At 44.8% G+C, this 23,172-nt stretch overlaps 1 protein-coding gene across 4 annotated transcripts in view; it reads left to right on the forward strand.

Moving 5' to 3' along the window:
* The window catches only part of LOC109880848 (IQ motif and SEC7 domain-containing protein 1-like), a 252,028-nt gene extending 238,964 nt beyond the window's left edge, over window positions 1–13,064 (forward strand). For 2 of the 4 annotated variants that reach the window (XM_031803650.1, XM_031803651.1), the window contains exons 13-14: window positions 8,706–8,755; window positions 9,996–13,064. In XM_031803650.1, the coding sequence (XP_031659510.1) occupies window positions 8,706–8,755; window positions 9,996–11,312 (1,367 nt within the window). In that variant the 3' untranslated portion in view covers window positions 11,313–13,064. The remainder of the gene's footprint in view (window positions 1–8,705; window positions 8,756–9,995) is intronic. The other 2 variants (XR_004205192.1, XR_004205193.1) reach the window with 2 other exon arrangements.
* The last annotated feature ends 10,108 nt before the right edge of the window (window positions 13,065–23,172 follow it).

A 23,172-nucleotide genomic window follows, 5' to 3' on the forward strand; every position in this document is an offset into this window, starting at 1 on the left:
GGTATATCTGGTCTGTCTCCTCATGAATACATAATACCAGGGTATATCTGGTGGTCTGTCTCCTCATGACTACATAATACCAGGGTATATCTGGTCTGTCTCCTCATGACTACAATACCAGGGTATATCTGGTGGTCTGTCTCCTCATGGCTACACAATACCAGGGTATATCTGGTGGTCTGTCTCCTCATGACTACATAATACCAGGGTATATCTGATGGTCTGTCTCCTCATGAATACATAATACCAGGGTATATCTGATGGTCTGTCTCCTCATGACTACATAATACCAGGGTATATCTGGTCTGTCTCCTCATGACTACATAATACCAGGGTATATCTGTCTGTCTCCTCATGACTACATAATACCAGGGTATATCTGGTCTGTCTCATCATGACTACATAATACCAGGGTATATCTGGTGGTCTGTCTCCTCATGACTACATAATACCAGGGTATATCTGGTGGTCTGTCTCCTCATGACTACATAATACCAGGGTATATCTGGTCTGTCTCCTCATAACTACATAATACCAGGGTATATCTGGTGGTCTGTCTCCTCATGACTACATAATACCAGGGTATATCTGGTGGTCTGTCTCCTCATGACTACATAATACCAGGGTATATCTGGTCTGTCTCCTCATGACTACATAATACCAGGGTATATCTGGTGGCTGTCTCCTCATGACTACATAATACCAGGGTATATCTGGTGGTCTGTCTCCTCATGACTACATAATACCAGGGTATATCTGGTCTGTCTCCTCATGACTACAAATACCAGGGTATATCAGTCTGAACTACATAATCCAGGGTATATCTGGTGGTCTGTCTCCTCATGACTACATAATACCAGGGTATATCTGGTCTGTCTACATAATACCAGGGTATATCTGGTCTGTCTCCTCATGACTACATAATGCCAGGGTATATCTGGTGGTCTGTCTCCTCATGACTACATAATACCAGGGTATATCTGGTCTGTCTCCTCATGACTGCATAATACCAGGGTATATCTGGTCTGTCTCCTCATGACTACATAATACCAGGGTATATCTGGTCCTGTCTCATCATGACTACATAATACCAGGGTATATCTTGTGGTCTGTCTCCTCATGACTACATAATACCAGGATATATCTGGTGGTCTGTCTCCTCATGACTACATAATACCAGGGTATATCTGGTCTGTCTCCTCATGACTACATAATACCAGGGTATATCTGGTGGTCTGTCTCCTCATGACTACATAATACCAGGGTATATCTGGTGGTCTGTCTCCTAATGACTACATAATACCAGGGTATATCTGGTCTGTCTCCATAATACCAGGGTATATCTGGTCTGTCTCCACATGACTACATAATAACAGGGTATATCTGGTGGTCTGTCTCCTCATGACTACATAATACCAGAGTATATCTGGTGGTCTGTCTCCTCATGAATACATAATACCAGGGTTATATCTGGTGGTCTGTCTCCTCATGAATACATAATACCAGGGTATATCTGGTGGTCTGTCTCCTAATGACTCATAATACCATGGTATATCTGTTCTGTCTACATAATACTAGGGTATATCTGGTGGTCTCGTCTCCTCATGACTACATAATACCAGGGTATATCTGGTGATCTGTCTCCTCATGACTACAATCATACCAGGGTATATCTGGTGGTCTGTCTCCTCATGATACATATACCAGGGTATATCTGGTGGTCTGTCTCCTCATGACTACATAATACCAGGGTATATCTGGTGGTCTGTCTCCTCATGACTACATAATACCAGGGTATATCTGGTGGTCTGTCTCCTCATGACTACATAATACCAGGGTATATCTGGTGGTCTGTCTCCTCATGACTACATAGTACCAGGGTATATCTGGTGGTCTGTCTCCTCATGACTACATAATACCAGGGTATATCTGGTCTGTCTACATAATACCAGGGTATATCTGGTCTGTCTCCTCATGACTACATAATACCAGGGTATATCTGGTGGTCTGTCTCCTCACGACTACATAATACCAGGGTATATCTGGTGGTCTGTCTCCTCATGACTACATAATACCAGGGTATATCTGGTCTGTCTCCTCATGACTACATAATACCAGGGTATATCTGGTGGTCTGTCTCCTCATGACTACATAATACCAGGGTATATCTGGTTGTCTGTCTCCTCATGACTACATAATACCAGGGTATATCTGGTGGTCTGTCTCCTCATGACTACATAATACCAGGGTATATCTGGTCTGTCTCCTCATGACTACATAATACCAGGGTATATCTGGTCTGACTACATAATACCAGGGTATATCTGGTGGTCTGTCTCCTCATGACTACATAATACCAGGGTATATCTGGTGGTCTGTCTCCTCATGAATACATAATACCAGGGTATATCTGGTGGTCTGTCTCCTCATGAATACTATAACAGGGTATATCTGGTGGTCTGTCTCCTAATGACTACATATACCATGGTATATCTGTTCTGTCTACATAATACTTAGGGTATATCTGGTGGTCTGTCTCCTCATGACTACATAATACCAGGGTATATCTGGTGATCTGTCTCCTCATGACTACATCATACCAGGGTATATCTGGTGGTCTGTCTCCTCATGACTACATAATACCAGGGTATATCTGGTGGTCTGTCTCCTCATGACTACATAATACCAGGGTATATCTGGTGGTCTGTCTCCTCATGACTACATAATACCAGGGTATATCTGGTGGTCTGTCTCCTCATGACTACATAATACCAGGGTATATCTGGTGGTCTGTCTCCTCATGACTACATAATACCAGGGTATATCTGGTGGTCTGTCTCCTCATGACTACATAATACCAGGGTATATCTGGTGGTCTGTCTCCTCATGACTACATAATACCAGGGTATATCTGGTCTGTCTACATAATACCAGGGTATATCTGGTGGTCTGTCTCCTCATGACTACATAATACCAGGGTATATCTGGTCTGTCTCCTCATGACTACATAATACCAGGGTATATCTGGTGGTCTGTCTCCTCATGACTACATAATACCAGGGTATATCTGGTCTGTCTCCTCATGACTACATAATACCAGGGTATATCTGGTGGTCTGTCTCCTCATGACTACATAATACCAGGGTATATCTGGTGGTCTGTCTCCTCATGACTACATAATACCAGGGTATATCTGATGGTCTGTCTCTCATGAATTACATAATACCACCAGGGTATATCTTGATGGTCTCTCCTCCTCATGACTACATATTACCGCAGGGTATATCTGGTCTGTCCTCCTCATGACTACATTAATACCAGGGTATATCTTGGTCTGATCTCCTCATACTACATAATACCAGGGTATATCTGGTCTGTCTATATGACTACAATAACCAGGGTATATCTGGTGGTCTTGTCTCCTCATGCTACAAAACCAGGGTATATCTGGTGGTCTGTCCTCCTCATGACTACATAATACCAGGGTATTCTGGTCTGTTCTCCTCATAACTCATATACCAGGGGTAATCTGGTGGTCTGTCTCCTCATGACTACATAATACCAGAGGGGTATATCTGGTGGTCCTGTCTCCTCATGACTACATAATACCAGGGTATATCTGGTCTGTCTCCTCATGACTACATAATACCAGGGTATATCTGGTGGTCTGTCTCCTCATGACTACATAATACCAGGGTATATCTGGTGGTCTGTCTCCTCATTGACTACATAATACCAAGGGTATATCTGGTCCTGTCTCCTCATGACTACATCATAACAGGGTATATCAGTCTGGACTACATAATACCAGGGTATATCTGGTGGGTCTGTCTCTCATGACTACATATACCAGGGTATATCTGGTCTGTTCTACTAATAACCAGGGTATATCTTGGTCTGTCTCCATCATGACTACATAATGCCAGGGTAAATCATGGTGGTCTGGTCTCCTCATGACTTACATAATACAGGTATATCTGGTCCTGTCTCCTCATGACTGACTGCATAATACCAGGGTAATCTTGGTCTGTCTCCTCATGACTACATAATACCACTGGGTATATATGGTCTGTCTCATCATGACTTACATATACCAGGGTATAATCTTGTGGTCTGTCTCCTCATGACTACATAATACCAGGATATATCTGGTGGTCTGTCTCCTCATGACTACATAATACCAGGGTATATCTGGTCTGTCTCCTCATGACTACATAATACCAGGGTATATCTGGTGGTCTGTCTCCTGCATGACTACATAATACCAGGGTATATCTGGTGGTCTGTCTCCTAATGACTACATCATACCAGGGTATATACTAGGTATGTCTGTTCCTCATGACTACATAATACCAGGGTATATCTGGTGGTCTGTCTCCTCATGACTACATAATACCAGGGTATATCTGGTGGTCTGTCTCCTCATGACTACATAATACCAGGGTATATCTGGTCTGTCTATGACTACATAATACCAGGGTATATCTGGTGGTCTGTCTCCTCACGACTACATAATACCAGGGTATATCTGGTGGTCTGTCTCCTCATGACTACATAATACCAGGGTATATCTGGTGGTCTGTCTCCTCATGACTACATAATACCAGGGTATATCTGGTGGTCTGTCTCCTCATGACTACATAATACCAGGGTATATCTGGTGGTCTGTCTCCTCATGACTACATAATACCAGGGTATATCTGGTGGTCTGTCTCCTCATGACTACATAATACCAGGGTATATCTGGTCTGTCTACATAATACCAGGGTATATCTGGTGGTCTGTCTCCTCACGACTACATAATACCAGGGTATATCTGGTGGTCTGTCTCCTCATGACTACATAATACCAGGGTATATCTGGTGGTATGTCTCCTCATGACTACATAATACCAGGGTATATCTGGTGGTCTGTCTCCTCATGACTACATAATACCAGGGTATATCTGGTGGTCTGTCTCCTCATGACTACATAATACCAGGGTATATCTGGTGGTCTGTCTCCTCATGACTACATAATACCAGGGTATATCTGGTGGTCTGTCTCCTCATGAATACATAATACCAGGGTATATCTGGTGGTCTGTCTCCTCATGACTACATAATACCAGGGTATATCTGGTCTGTCTCCTCATGACTACATAATACCAGGGTATATCTGGTGGTCTGTCTCCTCATGACTACATAATACCAGGGTATATCTGGATCTTCTGTCTCCTTATGACTACATAATACCAGGGTATATCTGGTGGTCTGTCTCCTCATGACTACATAATACCAGGGTATACCTGGTCTGTCTCCTCATGACTACATAATACCAGGGTATATCTGGTGGTCTGTCTCCTCATGACTACATAATACCAGGGTATATCTGGTCTGTCTCCTCATGACTACATAATACAGGGTATATCTGGTGGTCTGTCTCCTCACGACTACATAATACCAGGGTATATCTGGTGGTCTGTCTCCTCATGACTACATAATACCAGGGTATATCTGGTGGTCTGTCTCCTCATGACTACATAATACCAGGGTATATCTGGTCTGTCTCCTCATGACTACATAATACCAGGGTATATCTGGTCTGTCTCCTCATGACTACATAATACCAGGGTATATCTGGTGGTCTGTCTCCTCATGACTACATAATACCAGGGTATATCTGGTGGTCTGTCTCCTCATGACTACATAATACCAGGGTATATCTGGTGGTCTGTGTCCTCATGACTACATAATACCAGGGTATATCTGGTCTGTCTCCTCATGACTACATAATACCAGGGTATATCTGGTCTGTCTCCTCATGACTACATAATACCAGGGTATATCTGGTCTGTCTCCTCATGACTACATAATACCAGGGTATATCTGGTGGTCTGTCTCCTCATGACTACATAATACCAGGGTATATCTGGTCTGTCTCCTCATGACTACATAATACCAGGGTATATCTGGTGGTCTGTCTCCATAATACCAGGGTATATCTGGTGGTCTGTCTCCTCAGCTACATAATACCAGGGTATATCTGGTGGTCTGTCTAATCAGCTACATAATACCAGGGTATATCTGGTGGTCTGTCTCCTCAGCTACATAATACCAGGGTATATCTGGTGGTCTGTCTCCTCAGCTACATAATACCAGGGTATATCTGGTCTGTCTCCTCAGCTACATAATACCAGGGTATATCTGGTCTGTCTCCTCAGCTACATAATACCAGGGTATATCTGGTCTGTCTCCTCAGCTACATAATACCAGGGTATATCTGGTGGTCTGTCTCCTCAGCTACATAATACCAGGGTATATCTGGTGGTCTGTCTCCTCAGCTACATAATACCAGGGTATATCTGGTGGTCTGTCTAATCAGCTCCATAATACCAGGGTATATCTGGTGGTCTGTCTAATCAGCTACATAATACCAGGGTATATCTGGTGGTCTGTCTCCTCAGCTACATAATACCAGGGTATATCTGGTGGTCTGTCTAATCAGCTACATAATACCAGGGTATATCTGGTGGTCTGTCTCCTCAGCTACATAATACCAGGGTATATCTGGTAGTCTGTCTAATCAGCTACATAATACCAGGGTATATCTGGTAGTCTGTCTCCTCAGCTCCATAATACCAGGGTATATCTGGTAGTCTGTCTAATCAGCTACATAATACCAGGGTATATCTGGTAGTCTGTCTAATCAGCTACATAATACCAGGGTATATCTGGTAGTCTGTCTAATCAGCTACATAATACCAGGGTATATCTGGTAGTCTGTCTAATCAGCTACATAATACCAGGGTATATCTGGTGGTCTGTCTAATCAGCTACATAATACCAGGGTATATCTGGTGGTCTGTCTAATCAGCTACATAATACCAGGGTATATCTGGTGGTCTGTCTAATCAGCTACATAATACCAGGGTATATCTGGTGGTCTGTCTAATCAGCTACATAATACCAGGGTATATCTGGTCTGTCTCCATAATACCAGGGTATATCTGGTGGTCTGTCTAATCAGCTACATAATACCAGGGTATATCTGGTGGTCTGTCTCCTCATGGCTACATAATACCAGGGTATATCTGGTCTGTCTCCTCATGACTACATAATACCAGGGTATATCTGGTGGTCTGTCTCCTCATGACTACATAATACCAGGGTATATCTGGTGGTCTGTCTCCTCATGACTACATAATACCAGGGTATATCTGGTGGTCTGTCTCCTCATGACTACATAATACCAGGGTATATCTGGTGGTCTGTCTAATCAGCTACATAATACCAGGGTATATCTGGTGGTCTGTCTCCTCATGACTACATAATACCAGGGTATATCTGGTAGTCTGTCTCCTCATGACTACATAATACCAGGGTATATCTGGTCTGTCTCCTCATGACTACATAATACCAGGGTATATCTGGTAGTCTGTCTCCTCATGACTACATAATACCAGGGTATATCTGGTGGTCTGTCTCCTCATGACTACATAATACCAGGGTATATCTGGTGGTCTGTCTCCTCATGACTACATAATACCAGGGTATATCTGGTCTGTCTCCTCATGACTACATAATACCAGGGTATATCTGGTAGTCTGTCTCCTCATGACTACATAATACCAGGGTATATCTGGTGGTCTGTCTCCATAATACCAGGGTATATCTGGTGGTCTGTCTCCATAATACCAGGGTATATCTGGTGGTCTGTCTCCATAATACCAGGGTATATCTGGTGGTCTGTCTCCATAATACCAGGGTATATCTGGTAGTCTGTCTCCATAATACCAGGGTATATCTGGTAGTCTGTCTCCTCATGACTACATAATACCAGGGTATATCTGGTGGTCTGTCTCCATAATACCAGGGTATATCTGGTGGTCTGTCTCCATAATACCAGGGTATATCTGGTGGTCTGTCTCCATAATACCAGGGTATATCTGGTGGTCTGTCTCCATAATACCAGGGTATATCTGGTAGTCTGTCTCCATAATACCAGGGTATATCTGGTAGTCTGTCTCCTCATGACTACATAATACCAGGGTATATCTGGTGGTCTGTCTCCATAATACCAGGGTATATCTGGTGGTCTGTCTCCATAATACCAGGGTATATCTGGTGGTCTGTCTCCATAATACCAGGGTATATCTGGTGGTCTGACTACATAATAAAAAAGTCTCCACCTTTTACACCAAGAAATTATCTGTGTTTTAGTCTGGTTGATCATGAGTCTCCATCTTTACACCAAGTCATTATTAGTGTTTTAGTACCCACCTGAACTGAACTGTAGTTATCCACCTGCTGTCCCAACAGGAGAACTGTAGTTATCCACCTGCTGTCCAACAGGAGAACTGTAGTTATCCACCTGCTGTCCCAACAGGAGAACTGTAGTTATCCACCTGCTGTCCCAACAGGAGAACTGTAGTTATCCACCTGCTGTCCTACAGGAGAACTGTAGTTATCCACCTGCTGTCCTACAGGAGGACTGTAGTTATCCACCTGCTGTCCAACAGGAGAACTGTAGTTATCCACCTGCTGTCCCAATAGGAGAACTGTAGTTATCCACCTGCTGTCCCAACAGGAGAACTGTAGTTATCCACCTGCTGTCCCAACAGGAGAACTGTAGTTATCCACCTGCTCTTCCTGTGTTCACTGATACAGCAACAGTGCCGTCTACATGACACCACAACATATGACTTTTGTTATTCCTTGGTGCAGGAAAGCGGGGCCGACGGAACAGTGTTGGCTCCCTGGACAGCACTATGGAAGTAAGTCTGCTAGTCTGGGGGGGATCAGTGTTGGACTGCTAGTCTGATATAGAAGGGACAGGAGAAGGGGGGGGGTCAGTGTTGGTCTGCTAGTCTGATATAGAAGGGACATGGGGGGGGTGGTTTCCTCCCCAATCAAACGACCACTGCAATATGGCATGATGCTTCTGCATGTTTTCAATACCCTGCATGGTACTATTCACTACTGCTTGATATCGTGGTGGATTGAAAGGGCCTTAGATGCATGTGTTTGCCTCACCGATTGCTGATGGGAATAACATATAATATAATAACATATAACAATAACATATAGCAATAACATAGACATGTCCTTTAAGCTGTTAACTTTATTGGTGTTATTTAACATCTGTCATCAGTGTCGGAGGTGTGTGTTCTGTCCTTATAATGATGAAATAAAAACAGCACTTTACTGACCCTCCTCCCCTCTGTCTCTCTCTCCTCTCTCCCTCCTCCCCTCTGTCTCTCTCTCCTCTCTCTCCCTCCTCCCCTCTGTCTCTCTCTCCTCTCTCCCCTCTCTCCCTCCTCCCCCTCCGTCTCTCTCTCCTCTCTCCCTCCTCTCCTCCGTCTCTCTCTCCTCTCTCCCTCCTCCCCTCCGTCTCTCTCCTCTCTCCCTCCTCCCCTCTCTCCTCTCTCTCCTCTCTCCCTCCTCCCCTCTGTCTGTCTCGCTCTCCTCTCCCCCTCCTCCCCTCCGTTTCTCTCTCCTCTCTCCCTCCTCCCCTCTGTCTCGCTCTCCTCTCTCCCTCCTCCCCTCCGTCTCTCCCTCCTCTCTCTCCTCTCTCCCTCCTCCCCTCTGTCTCTCTCTCCTCTCTCCCTCCTCCCCTCCGTCTCTCTCTCCTCTCTCTCCTCTCTCCCTCCTCCCCTCCGTCTCTCTCTCCTCTCTCCCTCCTCCCTCCCTCCCTCCTCCCCTTCATCTCTCTCTCCTCTCTCTCCTCTCTCCCTCCTCCCCTCTGTCTCCTCTCTCTCCTCTCTCCCTCCTCCCCTCTGTCTCTCTTTCCTCTCTCTCCTCTCTCTCCTCTCTCCCTCCTCCCCTCTGTCTCCTCTCTCTCCTCTCTCCCTCCTCCCCTCTGTCTCCTCTCTCTCCTCTCTCCCTCCTCCCCTCCGTCTCTCTTTCTTCTATCTCCTCTCTCTCCTCTCCCCCTCCTCCCCTCTATCTCTCTCTTCCCCTCCTCTCTTTCTCTCCTCATCTCTCATCTCTCTCTTCCTATCCTTCTCTGGTCAGGGCTCCATCATTAACAGTCCCAGGCCTCATCAGCGCCCCCACATGGCTGGGGGTGTAATGCCACCCGGTTGCTATGACATCCAAGACCACCGGCCTCACCACCCCATCCTGAGCCCCGGGACGGGAGTGGGGGGTGGGCCGGGGCTAAATCACAATACCGCTACTGGGACGACGGCACTGGGTCCCAGCAGCGGAGACCGAGGGGGGACGGGAGCCCTGGGGAGCGGGTCTGGAGGGGGAGGGGGCAGTGGAGGCTCCTTCCTGGGTTCCCTGTTTGGGAGCAAGCGCTCCAACACCAAGCCCCCTGGTCCTCTCCCCTCTCTCCCCCCTCTCCTCCCACCTGGGCTGCCACACTACCCTGCACCTGTCCCCCCGCCCACCACCGGCGGCCCGCCCCCACACTCCCCCTCCGCCCTCAGCAACTCCGACCCAGGAGGGCCCTCCAAGATCCAGGCCCTGCACGCCCAGTACTGCCACAACAGTACCGCAGGGCAGCAGCCTCCTCCATCCTACTACCATCACCACCACCGCTACCACGCCCAGACAGGGCCCGCTCCCAGCCAGCCCTCCTCCACCGCCCAGGGGGCCCCTGGGCCTCATACCATCCACAGGGGCCCCCTGGTTGGGGTCCCCAAGCGGCCGGGCCCCGGTCCTGCTCCCTCCCAGCTGCAGCAGCATGGTGTACAGGGTCAGGGGGGGTTCTATACCAACATGGGGGTTTCTATGGGGGTAGGCTGCCCCCCTCCGCCCCTTTCTCCACATTCTCCTCACTCCCCGGGGCCCCCGACCCTCTACCACACACACTCCACTCACGGTCGAGGAGGAGGAGGCGGTGCCAAGCTCCCTCTTACTCTCTCGCGCTCGCAGCCCCACCCTCACGCCCACACCCATGTCCCTCATCTTACCGCTCATTCCCACAACCACAGCCCCCATCCCGGCCTTTCCCTCAGCCCCCATCTCGCCCAACACCCTCAGCACCAGACTCACTTCATCTTTGCCGCCCCGCCCCCACAGACCCCTTCCGCCCGGCACGTTCCACAGGCCGACACCCACAGCCACGCCCAGTACCTCCCGCTCTCCTCCATACCCCCTCCCCCTCCACACTCCCCTTTACCCCCCCCTTCCTCCCCTCACACCCCGCTTACCCCTCTCTCCCCCTACACCCTCCAGCTCCAGCCGCCCAGCCAGCCGCCCAGCCACCCACCCCAGCTCCAGGGAGGGCAGCAGGGGTCTGGCGGGGGCAACAGCAGCACGGGGTCGGGCAGCACCACCAGCTCCAAGTCCAAGCCTATCAACCGCATCAGCACGGTGGTGTGAGTGTCAGGAGACGCAACAACCCTCCCAGACACCAGGGGGCACCGCTCGTCAGACTGAGGTCGTCAGACCAGGACAACTATAGGTTTAAGAGGGGCCACGTCCAGATCATCCAATATGGCCGCCGGCGCTCTGGGAGAGGCAGGAGGAGGTGGGACTTGCTCAGGCTGTGTTACTTCCACCTCCGGTTTCCTCACAGATTCACATTCAGGTAGAGAGGAAGAGGAAGATACTAACTCACTGAAGAGGAAGATACTAACTCACTGAAGAGGAAGATACTAACTCACTCAAGAGGAAGATACTAACTCACTGAAGAGGTAGAGAGGAAGATGAAGATACTAACTCACTGAAGAGGTAGAGAGGAAGAGGAAGATACTAACTCACTGAAGAGGAAGATACTAACTCACTGAAGAGGAAGATACTAACTCACTGAAGAGGTAGAGAGGAAGAGGAAGATACTAACTCACTGAAGAGGAAGATACTAACTCACTGAAGAGGTAGAGAGGAAGAGGAAGATACTAACTCACTGAAGAGGAAGATACTAACTCACTGAAGAGGAAGATACTAACTCACTGAAGAAGAAGATACTAACTCACTGAAGAGGAAGAGGAAGATACTAACTCACTGAAGAGGAAGATACTAACTCACTGAAGAGGTAGAGAGGAAGAGGCAGATAATAACTCACTGAAGAGGAAGAGAAAGATACAAACTCACTGAAGAGGTAGAGAGGAAGAGGAAGATACTAACTCACTGAAGAGGAAGAGAGGAAGAGGAAGATACTAACTCACTGAAGAGGTAGAGTGGAAGAGGAAGATACTAACTCACTGAAGAGGAAGATACTAACTCACTGAAGAGGAAGAGGAAGATACTAACTCACTGAAGAGGAAGATACTAACTCACTGAAGAGAAAGAGAGGAAGAGGAAGATACTAACTCACTGAAGAGGAAGATACTAACTCACTGAAGAGGAAGAGAAAGATACGAACTCACTGAAGAGGTAGAGAGGAAGAGGAAGATACTAACTCACTGAAGAGGAAGATACTAACTCACTGAAGAGGAAGAGAAAGATACGAACTCACTGAAGAGGTAGAGAGGAAGAGGAAGATACTAACTCACTGAAAGCCTGACTGGCTCTCCAGACTCAGAGACTAGAGGAAGAGGAAGACACACACAAAAAAAATGATATTCATTGACTCATGGACAGTATAGAGGTTGATAGTTGTAAAGACATTCAGTGACTCATGGACAGTATAGAGGTTGAGAGTTGACATGAGAAGAAGGAACGAGAGATAGTGAGTTGAGTGTGCTGCTGAAGAGGAAGTGGTTTTCTGTGTCTTTGTGTGGCATGTACGTATGTGTGACCTCATGGTACAGTGAGCTCCCAAAAGTATTGGGACAGTGACACATGTGTAGTTTTTTTTTTGGGGGGGGGGGGTCTTTTGTACTCCAGCAGGTTTTGAAATGATACATGTGACTGTGAGGTTAATGTGCAGACTGTCAGCTTTAATTGGACTGTATTCTCAATCATATCGGGTGAACCGTTTAGAAATTACAGCAATTTGTGTATGTAGTCTCCACATTTTAAGAGTATTGGGACAAGTTATCTTATGTGTACGTAAGTTTACTATTTGGTCCTGTATTCCTAGCACGCATTGATTACATCAAGCATGTGACTTTACAAACTTGTTGGATGCATCTGCTGTTTGTTTTGGTTGTGTTTCAGATTATTTTGTGACCAATAGAAATTAATTGTAAATAATAGTTTGTGTCATTATGGAGTCACTTTTATTGTAAATAAGAATAGAATATGTTTCTAAACACTTCTACATTAATGTGGATGCTACCATGATTATGGCTGGTCCTGAATGAATCGGGAATAACGATGAGTGTGAAAGTTACAAACGCACGAATATCATACCCCCAAGGCATGCTAACCTCTCCCCATTACAATAACAGTGGAGTTTAGCATTTTATATCATACCTCCAAGACACGCTAACCTCTCACCATTACAATAACAGGGGAGGTTAGCATGTTATATCATACCTCCAAGACATGCTAACCTCTCACCATTACAATAACAGGGGAGGTTAGCATTTTATATCATACCTCCAAGACACGCTAACCTCTCACCATTACAATAACAGGGGAGGTTAGCATGTTATATCATACCTCCAAGACATGCTAACCTCTCACCATTACAATAACAGGGGAGGTTAGCATTTTATATCATATCCCCAACTCATGCTAATCTCCCACCATAATTTATGCCTCTGTAACTTTCTTACTCATCATTATTCATGATTAATTCAGGATTATCCGTAATCATGGTAGCATCCACGTGAATGAAAAAGTGTTTGGAAACATTGTACTTTGACCTCATAGTGACTGTATGATTTCAAATCCAAAGTGCTGGAGGACTATAAGTGTTACATCATAAACACTCCCCAATCACTTGGGACAACAACAGGTGAAATGTCTTGTAGTCCTATCAAATGGAGGACTATAAGTGTTACATCATAAACACTCCCCAATCACTTGGGACAACAACAGGTGAAATGTCTTGTAGTCCTATCAAATGGAGGACTATAGGTGTTACATCATAAACACTCCCCAATCACTTGGGACAACAACAGGTGAAATGTCTTGTAGTCCTATCAAATGGAGGACTATAAGTGTTACAACATAAACACTCCCCAATCACTTGGGACAACAACAGGTGAAATGTCTTGTAGTCCTATCAAATGGAGGACTATAAGTGTTACATCATAAACACTCCCCAATCACTTGGGACAACAACAGGTGAAATGTCTTGTAGTCCTATCAAATGGAGGACTATAAGTGTTACATCATAAACACTCCCCAATCACTTGGGACAACAACAGGTGAAATGTCTTGTAGTCCTATCAAATGGAGGACTATAGGTGTTACATCATAAACACTCCCCAATCACTTGGGACAACAACAGGTGAAATGTCTTGTAGTCCTATCAAATGGAGGACTATAAGTGTTACATCATAAACACTCCCCAATCACTTGGGACAACAACAGGTGAAATGTCTTGTAGTCCTATCAAATGGAGGACTATAAGTGTTACATCATAAACACTCCCCAATCACTTGGGACAACAACAGGTGAAATGTCTTGTAGTCCTATCAAATGGAGGACTATAAGTGTTACATCATAAACACTCCCCAATCACTTGGGACAACAACAGGTGAAATGTCTTGTAGTCCTATCAAATGGAGGACTATAAGTGTTACATCATAAACACTCCCCAATCACTTGGGACAACAACAGGTGAAATGTCTTGTAGTCCTATCAAATGGAGGACTATAGGTGTTACATCATAAACACTCCCCAATCACTTGGGACAACAACAGGTGAAATGTCTTGTAGTCCTATCAAATGGAGGACTATAGGTGTTACATCATAAACACTTCCCAATCACTTGGGACAACAACAGGTGAAATGTCTTGTAGTCCTATCAAATGGAGGACTATAAGTGTTACATCATAAACACTCCCCAATCACTTGGGACAACAACAGGTGAAATGTCTTGTAGTCCTATCAAATGGAGGACTATAAGTGTTACATCATAAACACTCCCCAATCACTTGGGACAACAACAGGTGAAATGTCTTGTAGTCCTATCAAATGGAGGACTATAGGTGTTACATCATAAACACTCCCCAATCACTTGGGACAACAACAGGTGAAATGTCTTGTAGTCCTATCAAATGGAGGACTATAAGTGTTACAACATAAACACTCCCCAATCACTTGGGACAACAACAGGTGAAATGTCTTGTAGTCCTATCAAATGGAGGACTATAAGTGTTACATCATAAACACTCCCCAATCACTTGGGACAACAACAGGTGAAATGTCTTGTAGTCCTATCAAATGGAGGACTATAAGTGTTACATCATAAACACTCCCCAATCACTTGGGACAACAACAGGTGAAATGTCTTGTAGTCCTATCAAATGGAGGACTATAGGTGTTACATCATAAACACTCCCCAATCACTTGGGACAACAACAGGTGAAATGTCTTGTAGTCCTATCAAATGGAGGACTATAAGTGTTACATCATAAACACTCCCCAATCACTTGGGACAACAACAGGTGAAATGTCTTGTAGTCCTATCAAATGGAGGACTATAAGTGTTACATCATAAACACTCCCCAATCACTTGGGACAACAACAGGTGAAATGTCTTGTAGTCCTATCAAATGGAGGACTATAAGTGTTACATCATAAACACTCCCCAATCACTTGGGACAACAACAGGTGAAATGTCTTGTAGTCCTATCAAATGGAGGACTATAAGTGTTACATCATAAACACTCCCCAATCACTTGGGACAACAACAGGTGAAATGTCTTGTAGTCCTATCAAATGGAGGACTATAGGTGTTACATCATAAACACTCCCCAATCACTTGGGACAACAACAGGTGAAATGTCTTGTAGTCCTATCAAATGGAGGACTATAGGTGTTACATCATAAACACTTCCCAATCACTTGGGACAACAACAGGTGAAATGTCTTGTAGTCCTATCAAATGGAGGACTATAAGTGTTACATCATAAACACTCCCCAATCACTTGGGACAACAACAGGTGAAATGTCTTGTAGTCCTATCAAATGGAGGACTATAAGTGTTACATCATAAACACTCCCCAATCACTTGGGACAACAACAGGTGAAATGTCTTGTAGTCCTATCAAATGGAGGACTATAGGTGTTACATCATAAACACTCCCCAATCACTTGGGACAACAACAGGTGAAATGTCTTGTAGTCCTATCAAATGGAGGACTATAAGTGTTACAACATAAACACTCCCCAATCACTTGGGACAACAACAGGTGAAATGTCTTGTAGTCCTATCAAATGGAGGACTATAAGTGTTACATCATAAACACTCCCCAATCACTTGGGACAACAACAGGTGAAATGTCTTGTAGTCCTATCAAATGGAGGACTATAAGTGTTACATCATAAACACTCCCCAATCACTTGGGACAACAACAGGTGAAATGTCTTGTAGTCCTATCAAATGGAGGACTATAGGTGTTACATCATAAACACTCCCCAATCACTTGGGACAACAACAGGTGAAATGTCTTGTAGTCCTATCAAATGGAGGACTATAAGTGTTACATCATAAACACTCCCCAATCACTTGGGACAACAACAGGTGAAATGTCTTGTAGTCCTATCAAATGGAGGACTATAAGTGTTACATCATAAACACTCCCCAATCACTTGGGACAACAACAGGTGAAATGTCTTGTAGTCCTATCAAATGGAGGACTATAAGTGTTACATCATAAACACTCCCCAATCACTTGGGACAACAACAGGTGAAATGTCTTGTAGTCCTATCAAATGGAGGACTATAAGTGTTACATCATAAACACTCCCCAATCACTTGGGACAACAACAGGTGAAATGTCTTGTAGTCCTATCAAATGGAGGACTATAGGTGTTACATCATAAACACTCCCCAATCACTTGGGACAACAACAGGTGAAATGTCTTGTAGTCCTATCAAATGGAGGACTATAGGTGTTACATCATAAACACTTCCCAATCACTTGGGACAACAACAGGTGAAATGTCTTGTAGTCCTATCAAATGGAGGACTATAAGTGTTACATCATAAACACTCCCCAATCACTTGGGACAACAACAGGTGAAATGTCTTGTAGTCCTATCAAATGGAGGACTATAAGTGTTACATCATAAACACTCCCCAATCACTTGGGACAACAACAGGTGAAATGTATTGTAGTCCTATCAAATGGAGGACTATAAGTGTTACATCATAAACACTCCCCAATCACTTGGGACAACAACAGGTGAAATGTCTTGTAGTCCTATCAAATGGAGGACTATAGGTGTTACATCATAAACACTCCCCAATCACTTGGGACAACAACAGGTGAAATGTATTGTAGTCCTATCAAATATTTGTCAATGATTTTCTTTGAATATACTGTATATTTGGTACAGTGGAATGAGCCAACCATACCAGTACAGAATATGAAAATATCTTGGGGCTTCTGTCCCAACCATACCAGTACAGAATTTGAAAATATCTTGGGGCTTCTGTCCCAACCATACCAGTATAGAATATGAAAATATCTTGGGGCTTCTGTCCCAACCATACCAGTATAGAATATGAAAATATCTTGGGGCTTCTGTCCAAACCATACCAGTACAGAATATGAAATATCTTGGGGCTTCTGTCCCAACCATACCAGTACAGAATATGAAAATATCTTGGGGCTTCTGTCCCAACCATACCAGTACAGAATATGAAAATATCTTGGGGCTTCTGTCCCAACCATACCAGTACAGAATATGAAAATATCTTGGGGCTTCTGTCCCAACCATACCAGTACAGAATATGAAAATATCTTGGGGCTTCTGTCCCAACCATACCAGTACAGAATATGAAAATATCTTGGGGCTTCTGTCCCAACCATACCAGTACAGAATATGAAAATATCTTGGGGCTTCTGTCCCAACCATACCAGTACAGAATATGAAAATATCTTGGGGCTTCTGTCCAAACCATACCAGTACAGAATATGAAAATATCTTGGGGCTTCTGTCCCAACCATACCAGTACAGAATATGAAAATATCTTGGGGCTTCTGTCCCAACCATACCAGTACAGAATATGAAAATATCTTGGGGCTTCTGTCCCAACCATACCAGTACAGAATATGAAAATATCTTGGGGCTTCTGTCCCAACCATACCAGTACAGAATATGAAAATATCTTGGGGCTTCTGTCCCAACCATACCAGTACAGAATATGAAAATATCTTGGGGCTTCTGTCCCAACCATACCAGTACAGAATATGAAAATATCTTGGGGCTTCTGTCCCAACCATTCCAGTATAGAATATGAAAATATCTTGGGGCTTCTGTCCCAACCATTCCAGTATAGAATATGAAAATATCTTGGGGCTTCTGTCCCAACCATTCCAGTATATATGAAAATATCTTGGGGCTTCTGTCCCAACCATTCCAGTAGAGAATATGAAAATATCTTGGGGCTTCTGTCCAAACCATACCAGTACAGAATATGAAAATATCTTGGGGCTTCTGTCCCAACCATACCAGTACAGAATATGAAAATATCTTGGGGCTTCTGTCCCAACCATTCCAGTATAGAATATGAAAATATCTTGGGGCTTCTGCCCCAACCATTCCAGTATATATGAAAATATCTTGGGGCTTCTGTCCCAACCGTTTACACACCCACGATTAGCATTAGGTTTACACTCCCACGATTAGCATTAGGTTTACACTCCCACGATTAGCACTAGGTTTACACTCCCACGATTGGCATTAGGTTTACAGACCCACGATTAGCAGGTTTACACTCCCACGATTAGCATTAGGTTTACACACCCACAATTAGCATTAGGTTTACACACCCACGATTAGCATTAGGTTTACACACCCACGATTAGCATTAGGTTTACACACCCACGATTAGCATTAGGTTTACACACCCACGATTAGCATTAGGTTTACACACCCACGATTAGCATTAGGTTTCCACTCCCATGATTAGCATTAGGTTTACACACCCACGATTAGCATTAGGTTTACACACCCACGATTAGCATTAGGTTTACACTCCCACGATTAGCATTAGGTTTACACACCCACGATTAGCATTAGGTTTCCACTCCCATGATTAGCATTAGGTTTACACACCCACGATTAGCATTAGGTTTACACTCCCACGATTAGCATTAGGTTTACACACCCACGATTAGCATTAGGTTTACACTCCCACGATTAGCATTAGGTTTACACTCCCACGATTAGCATTAGGTTTACACACGATTTAGTAATGATAGAAAGCATGTTTCCCTATTTAGAAAAACATGTGTACTGTAAAGTATATTAGTTTAGTATTTGCAAAAAACATTTACCAGCGAAACTCCCTCAATACTTTCAGGAATTCTAATAAAACAATTTATGCAGTCATTGAGCATTTTATACGTTCTTTCAAGTCATTATCACTTACTGCCACGGAAATATGATTTTTACAATTCGCCCAAGATAAAGTACAAATATAGAGAAAATCAGTCCTACTGAAAATACTGGTATGCTTGTACTTGAACTAACACTTTCTGGTCACTGTATAAAACGGGTACACTTACAAATATATATATATTTGGATGGAGCAAAAAAAACATAACAAAATATAGGCGTTCCCAGGCCATCCTCTTAGACACATCAGCATTCCCAGGCCATCCTCTTAGACACATCAGCATTCCCAGGCCATCCTCTTAGACACATCAGCATTCCCAGGCCATCCTCTTAGACACATCAGCATTCCCAGGCCATCCTCTTAGACACATCAGCATTCCCAGGCCATCCTCTTAGACACATCAGCATTCCCAGGCCATCCTCTTAGACACATCAGCATTCCCAGGCCATCCTCTTAGACACATCAGCATTCCCAGGCCATCCTCTTAGACACATCAGCATTCCCAGGTCATCCTCTTAGACACATCAGCATTCCCAGGCCATCCTCTTAGACACATCAGCATTCCCAGGCCATCCTCTTAGACACATCAGCATTCCCAGGCCATCCTCTTAGACACATCAGCGTTCCCAGGTCATCCTCTTAGACACATCAGCGTCCCTAGGTTATCCTCTTAGACATATCAGCGTCCCTAGGTTATCCTCTTAGACATATCAGCATCCCTAGGTTATCCGCTTAGACATATCAGTGTCCCTAGGTCATTCATCCTCTTAGAGAAATCAGTGTCCCTAGGTTATCCTCTTAGACATATCAGCATCCCTAGGTTATCCTCTTAGACATATCAGCGTCCATAGGTCATCCTCTTAGACACATCAGCGTCCCTAGGTCATCCTCTTAGACATATCAGCGGCCCTAGGTCATCCTCTTAGACATATCAGCGTCCCTAGGTCATCTTCTTAGACATATCAGCGTCCCTAGGTCATCCTCTTAGACATATCAGCGTCCCTAGGTCATCCTCTCAGACATATCAGCGTACCTAGGTTATCCTCTTAGACATATCAGCGTCCCTAGGTCATCCTCTTAGACACATCAGCATTCCCAAGTCATCCTCTTAGACACATCAGCATTCCCAGGTCATCCTCTTAGACATATCAGCATCCCTAGGTTATCCTCTTAGACATATCAGCGTCCCTAGGTCATCTTCTTAGACATATCAGCGTCCCTAGGTTATCCTCTTAGACATATCAGCGTCCCTAGGTCATTCATCCTCTTAGACATATCAGTGTCCCTAGGTCATTCATCCGCTTAGACATATCAGTGTCCCTAGGTCATTCATCCTCTTAGAGATATCAGCGTCCCTAGGTCATCATCTTAGACATATCAGCGTTCCTAGGTCATCTTCTTAGACATATCAGCGTCCCTAGGTCATCCTCTTAGACATATCAGCGTCCCTAGTCATCCTCTTAGACATATCAGCGTCCCTAGGTTCTCCTCTTAGACATATCAGCGTCCCTAGGTCATTCATCCTCTTAGACATATCAGTGTCCCTAGGTCATTCATCCGCTTAGACATATCAGTGTCCCTGGGTCATTCATCCTCTTAGACATATCAGCGTCCCTAGGTCATCATCTTAGACATATCAGCATCCCTAGGTCATCCACTCAGACATATCAGTGTTCCCATGTCATCTTCTTAGACATATCTGTGTTCCCAGGTCATTCATCCTCTTAGACATATCAGCATCCCTAGGTCATCATCTTAGACATATCAGCGTCCCTAGGTAATCCACTCAGACATATCAGTGTTCCCATGTCATCTTCTTAGACATTTCAGAGTTCCCAGGTCATCTTCGTAGACACATCAGCATTCCCAGGTCACCCTCTTAGACACATCAGCATTCCCAGGTCATCATCTTATACATATCAGCGTCCCTAGGTCATCCTCTTAGACATATCAGCGTCCCTAGTTTATCCTCTTAGACATATCAGCGGCCCTAGGTTATCCTCTTAGACATATCAGCGTCCCTAGGTCATCCTCTTAGACATATCAGCGGCCATAGGTGATCCTCTTAGGCATATCAGCATTCCCAGGCCATCCTCTTAGACACATCAGCATTCCCAGGCCATCCTCTTAGACACATCAGCATTCCCAGGCCATCCTCTTAGACACATCAGCATTCCCAGGCCATCCTCTTAGACACATCAGCATTCCCAGGTCATCCTCTTAGACACATCAGCATTCCCAGGCCATCCTCTTAGACACATCAGCATTCCCAGGCCATCCTCTTAGACACATCAGCATTCCCAGGCCATCCTCTTAGACACATCAGCGTTCCCAGGTCATCCTCTTAGACACATCAGCGTCCCTAGGTCATCCTCTTAGACATATCAGCGGCCCTAGGTCATCCTCTTAGACATATCAGCGTCCCTAGGTCATCTTCTTAGACATATCAGCGTCCCTAGGTCATCCTCTTAGACATATCAGCGTCCCTAGGTCATCCTCTTAGACACATCAGCATTCCCAAGTCATCCTCTTAGACACATCAGCATTCCCAGGTCATCCTCTTAGACATATCAGCATCCCTAGGTTATCCTCTTAGACATAGCAGCGTCCCTAGGTTATCCTCTTAGACATATCAGCATCCCTAGGTTATCCGCTTAGACATATCAGTGTCCCTAGGTCATTCATCCTCTTAGAGATATCAGCATCCCTAGGTTATCCTCTTAGACATATCAGCATCCCTAGGTTATCCTCTTAGACATATCAGCGTCCATAGGTCATCCTCTTAGACACATCAGCGTCCCTAGGTCATCCTCTTAGACATATCAGCGGCCCTAGGTCATCCTCTTAGACATATCAGCGTCCCTAGGTCATCTTCTTAGACATATCAGCGTCCCTAGGTCATCCTCTTAGACATATCAGCGTCCCTAGGTCATCCTCTCAGACATATCAGCGTCCCTAGGTTATCCTCTTAAACATATCAGCATCCCTAGGTCATCCTCTTAGACACATCAGCATTCCCAAGTCATCCTCTTAGACACATCAGCATTCCCAGGTCATCCTCTTAGACATATCAGCATCCCTAGGTTATCCTCTTAGACATATCAGCGTCCCTAGGTCATCTTCTTAGACATATCAGCGTCCCTAGGTTATCCTCTTAGACATATCAGCGTCCCTAGGTCATTCATCCTCTTAGACATATCAGTGTCCCTAGGTCATTCATCCGCTTAGACATATCAGTGTCCCTAGGTCATTCATCCTCTTAGACATATCAGCGTCCCTAGGTCATCATCTTAGACATATCAGCATCCCTAGGTCATCCACTCAGACATATCAGTGTTCCCAGGTCATCCTCTCAGACATATCTGTGTTCCCAGGTCATTCATCCTCTTAGACATATCAGCATCCCTAGGTCATCATCTTAGACATATCAGCGTCCCTAGGTCATCCACTCAGACATATCAGTGTTCCCATGTCATCTTCTTAGACATATCTGTGTTCCCAGGTCATTCATCCTCTTAGACATATCAGCATCCCTAGGTCATCATCTTAGACATATCAGCGTCCCTAGGTAATCCACTCAGACATATCAGTGTTCCCATGTCATCTTCTTAGACATTTCAGAGTTCCCAGGTCATCTTCGTAGACACATCAGCATTCCCAGGTCACCCTCTTAGACACATCAGCATTCCCAGGTCATCATCTTATACATATCAGCGTCCCTAGGTCATCCTCTTAGACATATCAGCGTCCCTAGTTTATCCTCTTAGACATATCAGCGGCCCTAGGTTATCCTCTTAGACATATCAGCGTCCCTAGGTCATCCTCTTAGAC

This window comes from Oncorhynchus kisutch, linkage group LG24 (assembly GCF_002021735.2).
Source record: "Oncorhynchus kisutch isolate 150728-3 linkage group LG24, Okis_V2, whole genome shotgun sequence".
Lineage (NCBI taxonomy): Eukaryota > Metazoa > Chordata > Actinopteri > Salmoniformes > Salmonidae > Oncorhynchus > Oncorhynchus kisutch.